We start from the raw sequence: 15,049 nt of genomic DNA, 5'->3' as shown, positions 1-15,049 counted from the left end.
ACCTGCCCGGCGCCTCAGGTCTGTGGACCAGTCTTTGTTAGAAGTACCAAGAACTAAACTGAGGCTCAGAGGGGATCGAGCCTTTTCTGTTGCTGGTCCCTCTCTCTGGAATGACCTCCCACTGAACATTCGGCAAGCCTCCTCGCTGCCCATCTTTAAAGCCATCCTCAAAACTTACTTGTATTCTTTGGCGTTCGACTCAGCATGACTTAGATTTGTTCTTGATTTTAATGCTTGGTGCTTTCTACCGGCTTTATTACCGATTCGTCTTACTGTTTATTGTGTTATGTTAAATCGCTCCACGTACAGCACTTTGTATGCAGCGATGGCTGTTTGAAAGTGCTCTATAAATACTGTTGACTTGACTTGACTTGTTGAACAGAACAATCAAAACTGATGCAGCTTTACAGGCATCTTTCTTTTAAACCTTCTCATGCAAACAATTCTCAAATCTTTACGCGGTTTTGTTCTCCCCAAGAGGACCACACTTCACAAGCACTGATTTGTGAGGCCTCGTGGAGGTAATTCTGTCACGTCGCGTGCTCGCCAGCAGGTGGCGGGTTCTCCCGCCGCCTGTTCGGCACACCTGCCCGTTATTTCGGGCTGATTACGTGCCTTTGTTAGGCGACTCCGGCAGTCATCTCACTGCCGGAGAATGCCTTACCGTGCCATTGCTCTCTATTTGCTATTCTCGTCGTTTGACAATTTCTCGCTGCCCTATTGCCTTACGGCCTCAATCTTCGCGTACTCCTTATTGTGATCAAATTGTTATCTCGGTAGTTCCTCGCCCTTTATCGTTTCGCGAGCGTTTTCGGTTATCTTCCTTATTGTCCTGGTCCTTAATTGACCAGCGTTTTCTGTTTCCGTTTTCCCTGTTCGGGCTCTTTTTGTTCTTTATTAAAAACCCTTTATTTCTTACAAGATTCCTTCGTTGTCTGCTTTTTCCGGGGATCCACCTCGTCTCTTTTTTTCTGTTGTGCACGAGGCGATTCCTCATCGCCTCGGGCTCAACGTGACAAATTCGAGCAGGGCATTTTGCTCAAAGATGATACAAATAATGGCTTCATCAAACCACAACATATTTTGGGGCGATTACAAATATGTTTTCTTCCCTTGTAAAATCAGGACTACATTTCGCCACTCTAGGTAATGTCCCAGACCAGTTCTCTTCTTGTTTTTTCATACCGTATTTTCACGACTATTCGACGCATCGTACTAATGGCCGCAGTCTCAGTAATGCGTGACATTTCTGTATTTTACACATACACAGGACGCATCGTACGAATGGCCGCAGTTTTACAGTGGTAAAACATACGTCGGCTTAAACATACGGCATGCATGCGCGCACTCTAACACGTTAGCTTGAAGCATACGGTAGCATGCCAAGACATACAGATAAGATAAAAACACGTTTTTAAAAAGGCAACGAAAGCAGAACTGAGTTTGGGTGTATTTTATTTAGCCATTGTACAATGTTCTCACGTTTTTCGATCAATCATCACCCAGAAATCCATCAAAGTCCTCATCCTCTGTATCAGAAGCAGAGGACTGCACATCTCAGTTGTCATTGAATGCATCACATGCTAGTGTGAGTTGCTACGCATTGCCGAGCGGAAAGAAGGAGTAGCAACAGCAAAGTCAACATTTCTCTCGTGTGAAGCTTTCCCACATTTGAAAGTAAAGAACAGAGCGAAACATGGTGGCAGCGCGTGTGTGTGTAGAAAGAATAGAACAATTGTGCAAGTACCGTAATCCATCAAAAACGCCGCGTTCCCTCTCGTTGTTGCGTATTGTGGCGTAACTCGCCAAGCGCTGCCTCTCACTCTTTGTAAAGTTGTGTTTGCCACCGATCATCCATTGTTCCCATGCCGTTTGCAACTTTACATTGAACGCCCGGTTGATGCCAATGTCCAGCGGTTGGAGTTCTTTAGTCAAGCCTCCGGGAATAACGGCAAGCTCAGAGTTCATTTGCTTGACTTGTTTTTTCACCGCTGCTGTGAGATGGGCACGCATGCCAAAAGCATAACCGGTGGCTTTAAGTTTGAACTGAGCTTCGTAGGCGTGTCTTTTTGTCGAATTTATTTTCAGGGGTTCTTAGAAACCAAAACCGGAGTTGTTTTGCAACAATGCACATTGCCACACTCTATACAAGTGTTGGTACTGGCTTGAGGTGTCCACTTACACGCCCACCCTTCACCATTGGCGGACTAGCTTGCCTGTCCTCTCTCTCCCTCTCTCTCTCTCTCTCTCTCTCTCTCTCCCTCTCCATATATGTATATATACACGCCCACCCTTCCCTGATTGGCCGAATTCTCTCCCGCATGCCTGGCCACAGTCACTTCCGCCTTTTCTCTATATAAACAGCGTGTCGGCTGTCAGTCAGATTTTGGAACTCAGCGCATATAAAGGACGCTCCGCACCATAAGGCGTCCTGTCCATTTTGGAGAAAATTTAAGACTTTTAATGGCGCCTTATAGTCGTGAAAATACGGTAGTTTTTTTTTTTCACAACGACCAGACCAGAGTAATGTTTGGTAATGAAAATATTATCAAAGTAATGTTTTCAACGTTTTTTGTTTTCAGCGTATATTTCTGTAAAGCCATGGACATTTTTTGTACCCTTCTCCTAACTGATATAATTATACAATGAGATCCCTCTGGTGCTGTGAAAGCTCTCTTCGGGTCATATGACTTGTACTGTAAGATGTGACTACAAAAAGGTCAGGAAAAGACGACTAGAACAACGGAACTTTATTTAGGGCTTATCAGAGGTACTTTAAATAATGGCAGGTGTGATTGCTCCCTTTAAACATGAGTTTGAAAGTGGTTGGTTCATTCTGAACATGGTCGTACACTCCTGAAACTGCATTATCTCAGTTATTAATTTGTACTTTCCCTTCCTAAATGGAATGTTTTTTCTCAGTTGAGTTGTACAGATTGAAGGTCTCATTAATGGTGTTCATCTTAGTCATAACAGTTATAGTAACTATACTATAGATATCCATCTAGACTATAGATGGATAGTAACTATCCATCTATCACTTATCCGGGTGTGCTGGAGCTTATCCTCGCTGTCTTTGGGAAAACATCAAACCATGAAAAAAAAATCATGGCTTTCAAAGTTGTTCAAATATCTCTTCCTATCAGTTTGTATAGAAACTCAAAAAGTCCTTATTTAAAGAAATTAGACAATTTCTAACGATTTAAAACACTCCCATTTGCACCCAGATCAACTATTTTCATAAAAGTAGTTGGATAAGCTAAACCTGATCACTCCGGTCTTAGAATCAGGCATTGTAATTCACCATCTAGGGCAACGTATTGTTTCTGCAAATACACTTGCAGATGTTGTCATAACTTATCCTTGTTTATGACCCATAAGAAACCTTATACAATACGATCCATTTTTATTTATGTAGCACTTTCACAACAGTGGCAGCTGTAACAAAGCGCCTTGCAGCAGAACGCATAACATAAAACCTTGCACGCAACTTCCTTCAAATGAAAAGAAGACACAACATCTGTACATGAATCAATTTCACTTTGGATAGAAACTATTTTGCATGGTGGGTAAACCACGTTCTCATTCCTCTGACAAAATGCAAGGCAGGCATAGAGACCATGCATTGCAGGCCCCAAGAGCCTGTTCTCGTATCTGTTTCAAACACATTGAAGTGTCTCTGGCTTAGAAATAATTCCTCATTTAAAAATCCATCCATCCATTTTCTCTGCCGCTTATCCTCATGCGGGTTCCGGATCAGCTGTAGCCTATTTCGGCTGTTTTTTAGGCAAGGGTGGGGTCCTCCACCCCTGTGCTGGTTAATCACATGATACATATAGAACAGCAATTGTTTTCGAGTATGGGCAATTTAGAGTCTTCAACTAATTTAAGTAGAAGTTAAAACCGGGATCTGCTTACTGAGGCAAACATGCTAAACACTATCTACCATGCGGTTTGATGAAGAGGTGATTTTGGTACGTGCATCTTCAGTGTTTTACGGTGATATTATTCAACATTGAAACATAAAGAGTTGCACCTTCCGCATTTTAAAGATGTTGACTAGTTGAGAAGATGTGGTACAAAAAGTAAGATATCAAACAGGCAGGGTGAGTGATCTCACTTAATGTTAATCGTTAGGGGTCTCAGTATTTAAATTAAGCATATGCAAACACAGATCATGCAGGATAATAATTTACATAAAAAATAAATAAATCCTTTGCTGAGACCCCAAAGCACGCTCTGATTAATTAGACACTGCCAATGAACCATCTAACTCCATGCACAGAGGCCCCCATGCATGGTCATGGCCCTGGGATAAGTGCAAGATTGACCCCCAGCAAAAAGTGGGACATGTGCTTGAAAAAAAGGGGGAGGCAGAGGCGTCTACCTTGCTGCATGAGAGCTCCAACTCCGAACCAGAAACTATTAAGCAGGGTGAAATTGTTTTCCACTACATCCGAGTCAGGGTTGCAAGGGTGCGGGTTATACCACTCGTAGGGACTAAACCTGTGACAATTGACAAAGAACACACGCACAGAGTTTTAATGCAGTTGCATAAATACACATTTGAAAAAGGGCAGATGCTTTTTAAGGCCATCAGACCTACGGAAGACGGGAGAAAAACAAACAATTAGTCATTTTCAGTGATGATTTCCTGCATATATAGTGCTAGTCATGTAACCTGACTTCAATTACAGCCTTGATGATTCTCAGATTGCAAGGCAACTACTGTACTGTATAATGTTTTGTGTAAATCAGATTGCAATTTCTTCAAATTGCTATGAGATTTTGAATAGGATTGTGTCACTCACTAACTCCGGGGTGGGCAACTCTGATCTTCATGGGCCACTATCCTGCATTTTTGGGACGTGTCCCTCCTCGAGCACACCGATTCAAGCTCATTTGAATGCAAGATAGTGGTCCTCGAGGAAGACCGTAGCGTTGCCCAACCCTGCTCTAATCCTAATACAACACAATTTGGGTAATAGGTTTGAACTGATACTCCTCATACCATATCAAAGCCAAGTCCTGGAACTAATCCAATCAATGCATTCAGAAAATAAATTCATTGTCATACCAGCAGATCAAAATGTTCATTCCCATTATAGCAACTTTGACATTTGTGATTTCAACACTGAACACGGTCCGCAAGCAAATACATTTTTCATTTATTCGCGTTGAATAAATGTGACACTACATAGGCAAAGGTTGATTGGTCTACAATTAAATATACTAACCAGGTTTGATTTGTTCTGGGGATCGAAACTCAGAGCTATCTTAACACACACACACATGGATGACTGATCAAATGCTAATGCATGGCATACACTTATCTCACTCTGTTCCTCTTACTTTGCATTTCAATTTAAATTAAATCTGTTGCAATTATAAACCACAATACAATATAATGACATGTAGCCCTGTATCCTAACGGCAGGCCGTAATCAAGTCCCAATGAGGTTTGCGACGCTTTCTTTTACACCCCATGGCACTCACAAATATTGGCAAGTGGAGTTCAATGTTCTATTAATTTTCTGATGATTGTCAGTAAATCTGCTCATTCAATTGGTCGAAGATCCGCTTCTTTGTCAACTTCTAAACTAACATGAACTTAACTGTCCCCGCATGTCGTGACGTGACCCAGTTCCTCTCGCAAATGTCAGCGTGTTTGCTCCTCATCATGTTGTCAACAGACAATTACCATGTTCCGTGACAATGGATGAGCAAATTTGTCATCTGCACCATGCGCAGGGTGGACTGCGAATGAACTGTTTTGCTATGTTGTCCCAAAAAAGAAATGCCATTTATAGGAGGCAACACAACTAGACCCTTCTTTCATAGTGGCATTGTTTATCCCCTCTGCTGTCATTTTAATTAAACTGTCCTTGCATTATCTGAGGTCATCTGCTGTGCAGTGAGAGTAATTTAGTGCAAGGTCAGATAAGCACGGATGGAAAGAAATCACTTGCAGTATGTGTGGAATGTCCAACTTTCATCCCTTCATAGGGGCAGGGTCATCCCATAGAAATGTCAAGGTCGATGAATCAAGATCGTTCTATTGCTTTGTCACATGACAAGAGCCTTTATTTTCTCAATGTGAAATTGGGACCACGAGCCTGGATTCTGCAATGTGCATCGAGCCATTACGATTGTATCCTCTTTTTGTGATTTCAAAAGGTGTATAATAGCCTTGACTCTGAAAATAACACATTGGTTTTCCCTACATCAAGTCAAGTCAACGTTTTTGTCAAATGTGCGACATGTGCAAAATACAGCACAGTTGAAATGACATTCCTCAGGAGAGAGAGGAGCCGCTGTGGGTGCCCGCGCCACCATAAAAAAAAAAGATCACATAAAATGACACAATCCAGATGTATTTGTATTCTATGCATTTGTAAAGGCAATCGTGACGCAACATAAAAGGTGATTATTGTGTCATATTTTAAAAGCGCATGAGTGGTCGAGGTGAAATTTGGGGACAAAACAATGTGTCACTCCCAATACTATATGGCTGTCGCTCGGAGAAAAATGTACCGGTAATTGAGTGTTGAATGCCTCCACTCAATCCATCCATTTCCAATTGAGTTTCTTCATTAGGGTTGCGGGAGCACTGGATTTTGTCCCAGCAAACCTCAATCCTGTTAATACAAGCAAAAGCGGACTCACCAGACACATGGACAATTTAGAGTCTTCTTTTAACTTATTTAATGTGTTTTTCATGCGTGTGTAATTTTGTGAGGCAAATATGCTCTCGACTATTGCACGTTGCTGTCCAAAAAAAAATATTCATCTTGTACTACTCTGTCTAATGTAGACAATGGGGAAAATTGAATTCAGTCGTGTAGTTAAATGTGCAACCGTGGACTGCAAAGACTTGAAAAGAAATTGCCGCACTTTCATTTTGATTCTGATTATTCTTTGTCTCATTCATAAAATCAGTCACACAAGACAGCACAGACAAAACCAGGTGTGATTCGCATATATACGTGGATTTGTATCAATGACTAATTATTAAGTGCGGCCTCACAATTTTGTGTTTTGGCACATGAGCAGACGTTCATAGTGGTCCTTGAACCACATGAATTAAAATTCATATTTGCCCATGAGAAAATTAGTCAAGGCATGGGGTAAGGCAGCTGTTGCTGGGTGAGCAGTTTCTGATATGAATTACAAAACGGTTCTCTTGTGATTTCTTTTTTTTGGGGAGGAGTGGGGGGGGGGGGCGTTCTGTTTTATTTTGAATCCTTTGCTGCTCTGTTTCCTGGGTTGTTGCAGATTTTGTTCAGCTGTTGGCTGTGGTCAGGTGTTCTGAGTTCCTCACGCAGCTGTCTCCTATCTCTCATCACCCTCAGTATTTTAGCACCGATCCGACCTCTGTTCCCCTGCCAGACAACTCTTTACGTTCAGGGTATCGCTTGTGACTGACTCCGAGTAGTTTCCTGATGCTGTCCTTTACCTTGATTGTATTTCTGTCTTGCTCCTAATTTTGCTCATGATTTTTCATTATTCCTTTGTTCTTGTTGGAGAGTTTTTCCTGGAATTTTCCACGTGTCTGTAGTCTGAACTGATTGCCTCTTTATTTTTTGTCCTTTTTCAGCCTCTTCATGTTGGGAGCTCAGGCTCTGTCTGACACATCCGACCCTCAGTCGGTTTGGTACTTAAAGTTAAAGTTAACTGTTAAAGTTTCATTTGATACTTTTGAGTTTGTGCCTGATTCTGGGTTCAACTTCCACCTATCCGGTCACGGTTTCTCAAGGATTCTGCATGAGCAACGTTGTTGTTTTTAATCACTTCTAGCATGTCCTGTGAACTTGGGTTGTGACAAAAAATGAAAATAAAATGTTGCATTGAAATCTTTCACTGAAGCATGATAAATGTGCGTTTTTAAATTATGTATGTTTGATGTGCAAGAAGACTGGGTTTTGGAATTTGTTTTATTTTTTTCAATTACATAGATATAGATGGTGTGATGTATTGCATTTTTTGTGTCGTTGAAAATGCTCACGGTATCTACAGAAAGCTGAAATTTAAAAATGTTTTCATGACAAAATATACATGCGCGGTGCATTACAGTGTGTGGGTGGGTTTTTTTGTTTGTTTTTGTGTTTTGTGTTGCACTGAATTCAAACATTAAGCAGTTACACTTTGCTTGCTGCTAGACTAACTACTAGTTGAACACATTTCTTTCATCATGGGGAAACAAACTCTCTTCATCCAAGTCCAAGTTGATACATTATTCATACTGTATCTAACGTATGACATAAAATGTTATGACACTCTCATTTGCATCTCGGTAACAAAATTTTGCAACTGCCCATCATGTATTCGTCTTTCGGAACAAAAGACTTTCGGAAAGCGGAGTGCGTGCACTTACCTAAACCCTTATTAAATACAGTAGGTGCATATTCTGAGCCAACTTAGATGACAGTTGCTGCCTTTTATTTTTGGTGTAATCATAATGCCAGTAACATCAGCAAACAGACGTGTTAACAGTAAAACTGTGCAGTCATGCCTGCAGGCTTGCCAATGTGCGCTGGAAGTTTTACAGTTAACATGGACTTTTCTTTAAATCTACATGCTTCGAACTATTGCTTCACAGCCACACACCCCAGAACCCAAAAATACATGGTGCACTGTAATTGTGTTCATGTCCGTTTGTGATAACCCGTGAAGCAGAAAGTCTCCCAATTCTCCAACATAAGTGTTTTAAATACTGGAGCTACTAAAGTGCTTATAAAGCATCACTACTCTTAACTACAACGTTCACACCGATATGCGATATGATGCCAAGATGCGATTCATTTTTAAATAATACACCGATTACTACTGCTTTATTCAAAATGTTCTACTTTATTTGGTTGACATTTTGTCTGGTGGTGTAAATCATTGTGGGGCGTTTGTGCAACTATATGACCAATGGGATACCCCGTAAATACAAAAAGCTAACTTAAATGGAAAACGACTTTTCACTACCTGGTAGTTAAGTGACTTGTTACACTCCTGCTCACTCATTTGTGTGTTTCCATTGTCAAATTCAGGTACTACGAGATACTACAAGACGAATGCCCTGGCCGGTAAACGTTTCCACAGTCATTGCTCTTTTGCTTGCCATTATTTTTGGGGTCACAAGGCACATTTTCTCTGTCCCTTTATATCTACAATATGTTCAAGGCCCGGTGAAAGAGAGCGAAAAGACGGTAAATCCACTGAGAGACTGGTAGTCGAGCAGGGAAGGTTGGGAGAAGTGCAGCATCCCACAAACATCCATATGAGTGCACAACTTTCCTATCACACTCTGACACGTACACACAACCCTAGTGTGTGCGCAAATTCAGTGTAAGAGCAGTGTTTCTCTGTTTGTCAGGGTATACAAGGTTTTCATCTTTCTGGTACCATTGTGAATAGAAATAGGCCAGGAGTTCACCTTGCAGTCTCGCTCAGAGTCAAAATCAGAAAAACGGATTCTTGAAAGAAATAATTTTCCAAGCAATGCAGATTCCATATGATGGTTGAGTTGCGTGAAACACATTATGCGCGACAATGATGTAGCATCTGAGACTGTACACATGACCATCAGTTTTACTCAATTCATGGATGCTTCACCAAGTCGGCATGCTCAGGATACTGCTTCTGGAATTACTGAGAGTAGCCTGATGTTAGTCATAAAGGCAATAGTGAGCGGCAGCATTGAAGCAACATACTGTTCTGATGTGTGATCGCTGACGGTGACATGTTACCTGGCTATGACAAACAGCACACAACTGACACCCAAGTAAGCCAGCAGAATATACATCCAGATATCGGGCGAGAGGGGGTTGAGGAAGGAGAAGACCCCTGGGTTGGTCCCGTTTGGCTTGCGGTAGAGTATACTTATACCCAATGTCATGAAGGGCTTGGAGAAGTCAATAACCTTCTCACGCACGAATGTGATGGCAAGAGGCGCCACTGCCAGATCAGCTCTCTGTCGATAAACATAAAAAGGAAGAGGGACAGGCCATTAGTTAAGGGCACAGGAAATGTTTAGAGGCAATTAAATTAAGAAAACAGGATCTTTAGATTGTCCATTTTCATTTTCAATGCACTCTGATTTCAAGGAGAAATTGTTTTGTTTTAGTACATTTTTGGGAACCCTGTACTCTTGCAATGTTGGTCTTCGCTGGGAGCTGAATTTCTGTGTATATACTCACACTGTTTGAACAAATATGCAAATATCTAATCACACGACAGTCATTTTATTTACTGCACTCGTGAAATGACGACACAGTTTATTTCACAAATTGCCTCTCGTCTGGCTCGTTGAGAGCTCAGTGGTCCTGCTCCGGCTCCCCAGCATCTCGGTGCCGAGGCGAGCAACCAACCGTATGCGGCAGGAGTACAGGAGTCAAAGGGACTGGAGGAGTGCTAGATAGGAACAGGTGAGTGGGGCGTTGAGCTACCATGGAACTGTAACGGAGGCCTTCAGTTGCCGGCATTGCTACCATTCCAAAAGAAACCAAGGAAACTGAAGGTAGCCGCACTAGGGAATGCGAGACAACTGGCTCTAAGTAGACACGATAAGTGTCATGTCTAGCACATGACGATGGCATACGGTTCCATTTGGGGCTGTTTGTTTGGTCTTATTTTCTGCTGATTTAGGCTGATGTCATTGTTTGGTGTTGCCTCATATGTCATCCAGTTCACCTCGGTCTGCTCCTTGTGTTGTCAGGCAATCAGATGCTACTAGTGTCTGGCGCATCCACGTTATCGAGTGTATGTGTATTTAGTTCCCCTGTTTTCTTTTTTGTTTGTTTGTTTGTTTATTTTTTACGTTTGCCTCCTGAGTTGTTGTACTTGCATTATGAGAAATTACTTAATATTTTTTTAAATCTGAACCAGCCACTCTTTTTTTTAAATGTTACAGCAACTGTGATACACACAATTTGTACTGTGTATTGATCAAGGGCAGACGTCCGAGTTAAGAAGCACTTGACAGCTATTGGGTGTTACTTCTAACGGGTCAGATATTGACTGTGCAGTGGTTGCAATTTTTCTATTTTTGCAGTTTATCCTATTTGGGTTGTTGGGAGCAATTACTGGTAACTGCGATCAGATTGTGTATGTTTTAATAGGGTCTACAGGGGAAACACCTCATGACAGGATCTATGCTCTCCTTGCAGCACTTGACTCTTCTTTCATCTCTACCATAGGTGTGCTTGGAAAACATGCAGGACAGTGGTCCACCAGGACCTGAGTTTGACACCCCTGATTTCTATACAGTCGCTACCAGTTACCTTTAATTCCCTTGTGTTTGGCTCTGACAATGCATCCCGGAATATTTTTGCTGATTCTTAGCGTAGATCTAATGTTTTATGTTAAGATTTGTCTAAGATTTATGTTTGGTCGCTCCATCATTTAGTTGTGGACAACGTTGGTAATCACAAGGGATACCATTAATTAAAGAACAGATTAAAAGTTTCCACAGAGGTGAAACTTGTACAATTAAAAGTAAAAACAAATAAGCTATACTGAGGAGATCAATTTCAATAAATCATCATACGATACAATTCAAATAAACGTCCAGTAGCTTTAAATAGGAGTACCTGGCTCCCTTAACGATAAATTAATAACAGTAACTACAGTCTGAATAAAAGTATGCTAATGTTTTTTTCTGAATGAGTAGAGTGGTGCAAATAAGCGATTGAGCACACGGGACTGCTGCTGCTTGGCCTGACCTGATCGTGAACACATTTGTATTCTGTTCTTACAGCATGTGCTACAGTTGATATACAGTAAATTAGCCTAGGTATGTTAATTCTCATTGAATTTGTCTTGGAGAGTGTCCAGCTTTGCATAATTGTGAACATTCCTCTGCTAAACGTCACATGGAGCTTTCCCACGTCTTTGCAAAGATACACTCAAAACGTTTTTGGGTTTTTTTTCTCGATTTGTTTATTCGAATAACATCATATAACTAACATATTAGGTAAAATTGCATAAATCATAGGTTGGTGGTTACTGAAAATGCGGGTAAAACTTACATGTTCCATTAGCTCCTTAACCATGCCATTCCACTGGCCTGTGCTTTCTTCCTGGGCACCATATTTTCCATCTTCTACTAAGCGGATTTCATAGGTAAAGCCCAAGATGTTGGAAAGCTCCCTCAGCAGGTCGATGCAGTAGCCCTCAAAGCGGTCATTCCCATACAGAGGCTTATCAGACTTCTTGAACATCACATACGGCTCCTCCTGTGAAATATGGGAGAAAGTATCTGCATTGCCTGGCGTCTTATACCACCTCATAATAATTGGAGATTGTGTGTATTGTATGACATTTGTGTCAGCCTACTGTATTGTGTTTGCATGGAAATTGTTTTCACGTAATGAGGTTCCCACATGAAATGAGTTTGGGAGTGCAGAATGGCCACAAAAACATATAACGTAGTACTCCCACACTACCAGTTTTCCTTTTTTTATTAATATTGTGTATTTTATCTGGACCAAAACATTTGTTGTTGTTTTTCGTTAAATCGATCAGAAGTAGCCCATTAGTGTGTAATTGACGATGAGACCACATGAACTGACTCATTGAAATGACTCATTTTAATTTTTTTCTCAAGGGGCCACCACCATGAGCTACATCTTGCTCCCATAGTTAAGGTTCTGCAGGTTCAACGGCATCAAGGTTGGGTATGTGATGATGGGGAGCTGGATTTTATCAGCAAAAGAGTGAAAGGTCGGTGTATTTTAGGGAATAATCTGACCAAGGAAGAGCATGTACTGTACCTAGTGAAAGGAGGGGTCCAAGTACAGAACCTTTTGGTATGTCTTGGCTAACTGCAGTAGGAGTCGATGAAGAGTGAAGGATAGGGACAAACAGTTCTGTTGGACAGGTAGGCTGCAGTGGGGTCTGATGCCACATTTAAAGGGTTCATAGAGTTCCTTGTTGGATAAAGATTGGAGAAGTTGGTCACCGACTGCTCTTTCTCGGATCTTGCTGAGGAAAGGAATGTTGGAAATTGTACAGGGGGTGGGGGGATGGGGTTACCAGGCTTTTGAGGATGGATGTGACTAAGGCTGTTTTTAAATTTAAAGGTAAAATGCCAGAATCAAGGGGGGACTTGATGATACTGACAATAGTTTTGCAAAAGACGGTATGCTTGACTTAACGAGGCAGTGTGCGGAGGGCACGGAGTTGGTGAAGGCCTTGGCCCTTGTGATAAAATTGGGGCATCTACCATAAAGAAGGAAGAATGATAAATCTGAGATCACTGAGCAAAGCAGGTGGTGACCAGAGTCTGCGGGTTGGGAGGTTGCGGTGTTCAGAGCTATTATTGGAAGGAGACTTTGACTCGGAAGGAATCCATGAATGTGGTGCAGATGCCGGGGTCGATTGAGGAATGAGCAAGGTGAGTTGAGTGGAGAAAGAGGTTAATGGTTTGAAATGGCTCCTTGGGTTCCTTTGCCAGTCACATAAGAACAGTGAGTAGTATATTTTGGTGTGTCAAAGGGCATCCTGGCTGGCCTGCAGGTAGACAGTAAAGTGAGACCTTCTGTTTCTAGTTTCCATCAATAGGTCTTCATCTCCCATAACTTTGAGGTCAACAAGGAGAGAGGAGACATCCAAATGGCAAGGGAGTTAAGGCAAAGAGATATTCCGTGCTGGAATGCGCTCTAAGACACTGCCGTTTATCTTGGAGCTGAAGTATCTGAAGGTTTGAATGATAGTCGACTTGGCAGGATTTTGGTTAGGGCTGTTTTAATCGTTTTGGTGTTCTGAAGGTCATTGAGCGTTTAATACAAAGTCTGGTGTGGGCAATGTGAACAGGGAAAAGAATATGGTTTGATGCGTACAGTCAGTGGGGTTGAGCTACTGTAGATCGGAGGGAGTAATGCTGGTAGAGCAGATCAAATCCAATGTGTGGCTAAGGCCATTGATATATTCTGCAGTGTTGAAGTCACCCAGTGGTGAGAAAAATTCAATGGCTGATGCAATGTTGTTTTAAAAACCTAGCAGAAAGCTCAAAATGGGGATGAAGTGAAGATGGAGCGCAAGAGCTCCTGTGGAAAGTGGAAGAGGCTTTAAGAGTTAGTGCATATGTGTCACTTGGAAGCCACAATGAAAGCAAGGTCTTCCGTCGGGGTGGTCTTTGGTGTTGACAGATCTTTAATAACAAAGTATGTATTGTGAATCATAGCCAACCCACCAACACGATCGACAGAACGAGGTTTAGAAGTTACGCAAAATCTGGTGGTGTGGCTGGTTATGCATTAGGACATCCATCTGTTTTGCCAAGCTGCTATGAGGCAAGAGCAAATGTTTTTTTTTTTTATATAGCCATGAAGGATGACATGGATAAAACAAGCATATTGTTAATGAGGCGGGCATTTCGCAACAAAGTGCTATGGGCCGAGTGTGGTCGAAGGAGGGGCAATCAATGATCAGTACCGAATTAATACATTTTAATTCATTTAAATGTTGAAGATGGATTTGTTACACAAGTAAACTGAGTGTCACAAATTTAGTTCCAGCAAACCTACAGTTATATTTTATCTTGTATTATCTTACATCACCCTTCCCTCCCCATTTTTGTGTTAAAGGAGGTTGCATTGTCCGTGTTCCAAGAAGATATTGCACACTGTAATCTCCACTACATAAGGTTTCACCCCATTACAGTAGTGATTTCGAAAGTTCATAAAATGTTGCACAGCAAAGACCTTAACAGTAATTACATCATGTTTTATAGTACATAATTCTTGTGAACATGAGGAGAAGCTGCATGAAAGTAGGCATCAATCAAATGTAACCAACCCAATTATTGTCAGCCCTCCCTGCTTTCCTCGGTGTTCACAACCCATCAAACGCCTCCCTATGACTTCATCCTAATATGGCAATTACTTCCTCAAAGTTGTTAATAATGGCAATCCAATCACTTCACAGCATGCTCAGGAGGAAAGAAGGCCAATGAGAATAACAACCCACAACTGACGTGATATAGCTATTTTTACACTTGCCTCACAAAAAACAAAAAATATATATATATATATTTTTTAAATTATTATTTAAACACTCA

General features: G+C 41.5%; 1 protein-coding gene across 3 annotated transcripts in view; it reads right to left on the bottom strand.

Moving 5' to 3' along the window:
* Nucleotides 1-15,049, bottom strand: part of grik2 (glutamate receptor, ionotropic, kainate 2) — a 153,345-nt gene that overhangs the window by 39,902 nt on the left and 98,394 nt on the right. For all 3 annotated transcript variants that reach the window (XM_052066424.1, XM_052066423.1, XM_052066425.1), the window contains exons 11-13: nt 12,018-12,224; nt 9,738-9,961; nt 4,388-4,506 (exon numbers count right to left, since the gene is read on the bottom strand). In XM_052066424.1, coding sequence (XP_051922384.1) covers nt 4,388-4,506; nt 9,738-9,961; nt 12,018-12,224 — 550 coding nt within the window. The remainder of the gene's footprint in view (nt 1-4,387; nt 4,507-9,737; nt 9,962-12,017; nt 12,225-15,049) is intronic.

This window comes from Hippocampus zosterae, chromosome 5, assembly GCF_025434085.1.
Source record: "Hippocampus zosterae strain Florida chromosome 5, ASM2543408v3, whole genome shotgun sequence".
In the NCBI taxonomy this organism is placed as follows: domain Eukaryota; kingdom Metazoa; phylum Chordata; class Actinopteri; order Syngnathiformes; family Syngnathidae; genus Hippocampus; species Hippocampus zosterae.
Note: the sequence above shows the minus strand (reverse complement) of the source record. Positions and strands in the feature narration are given on the sequence as shown.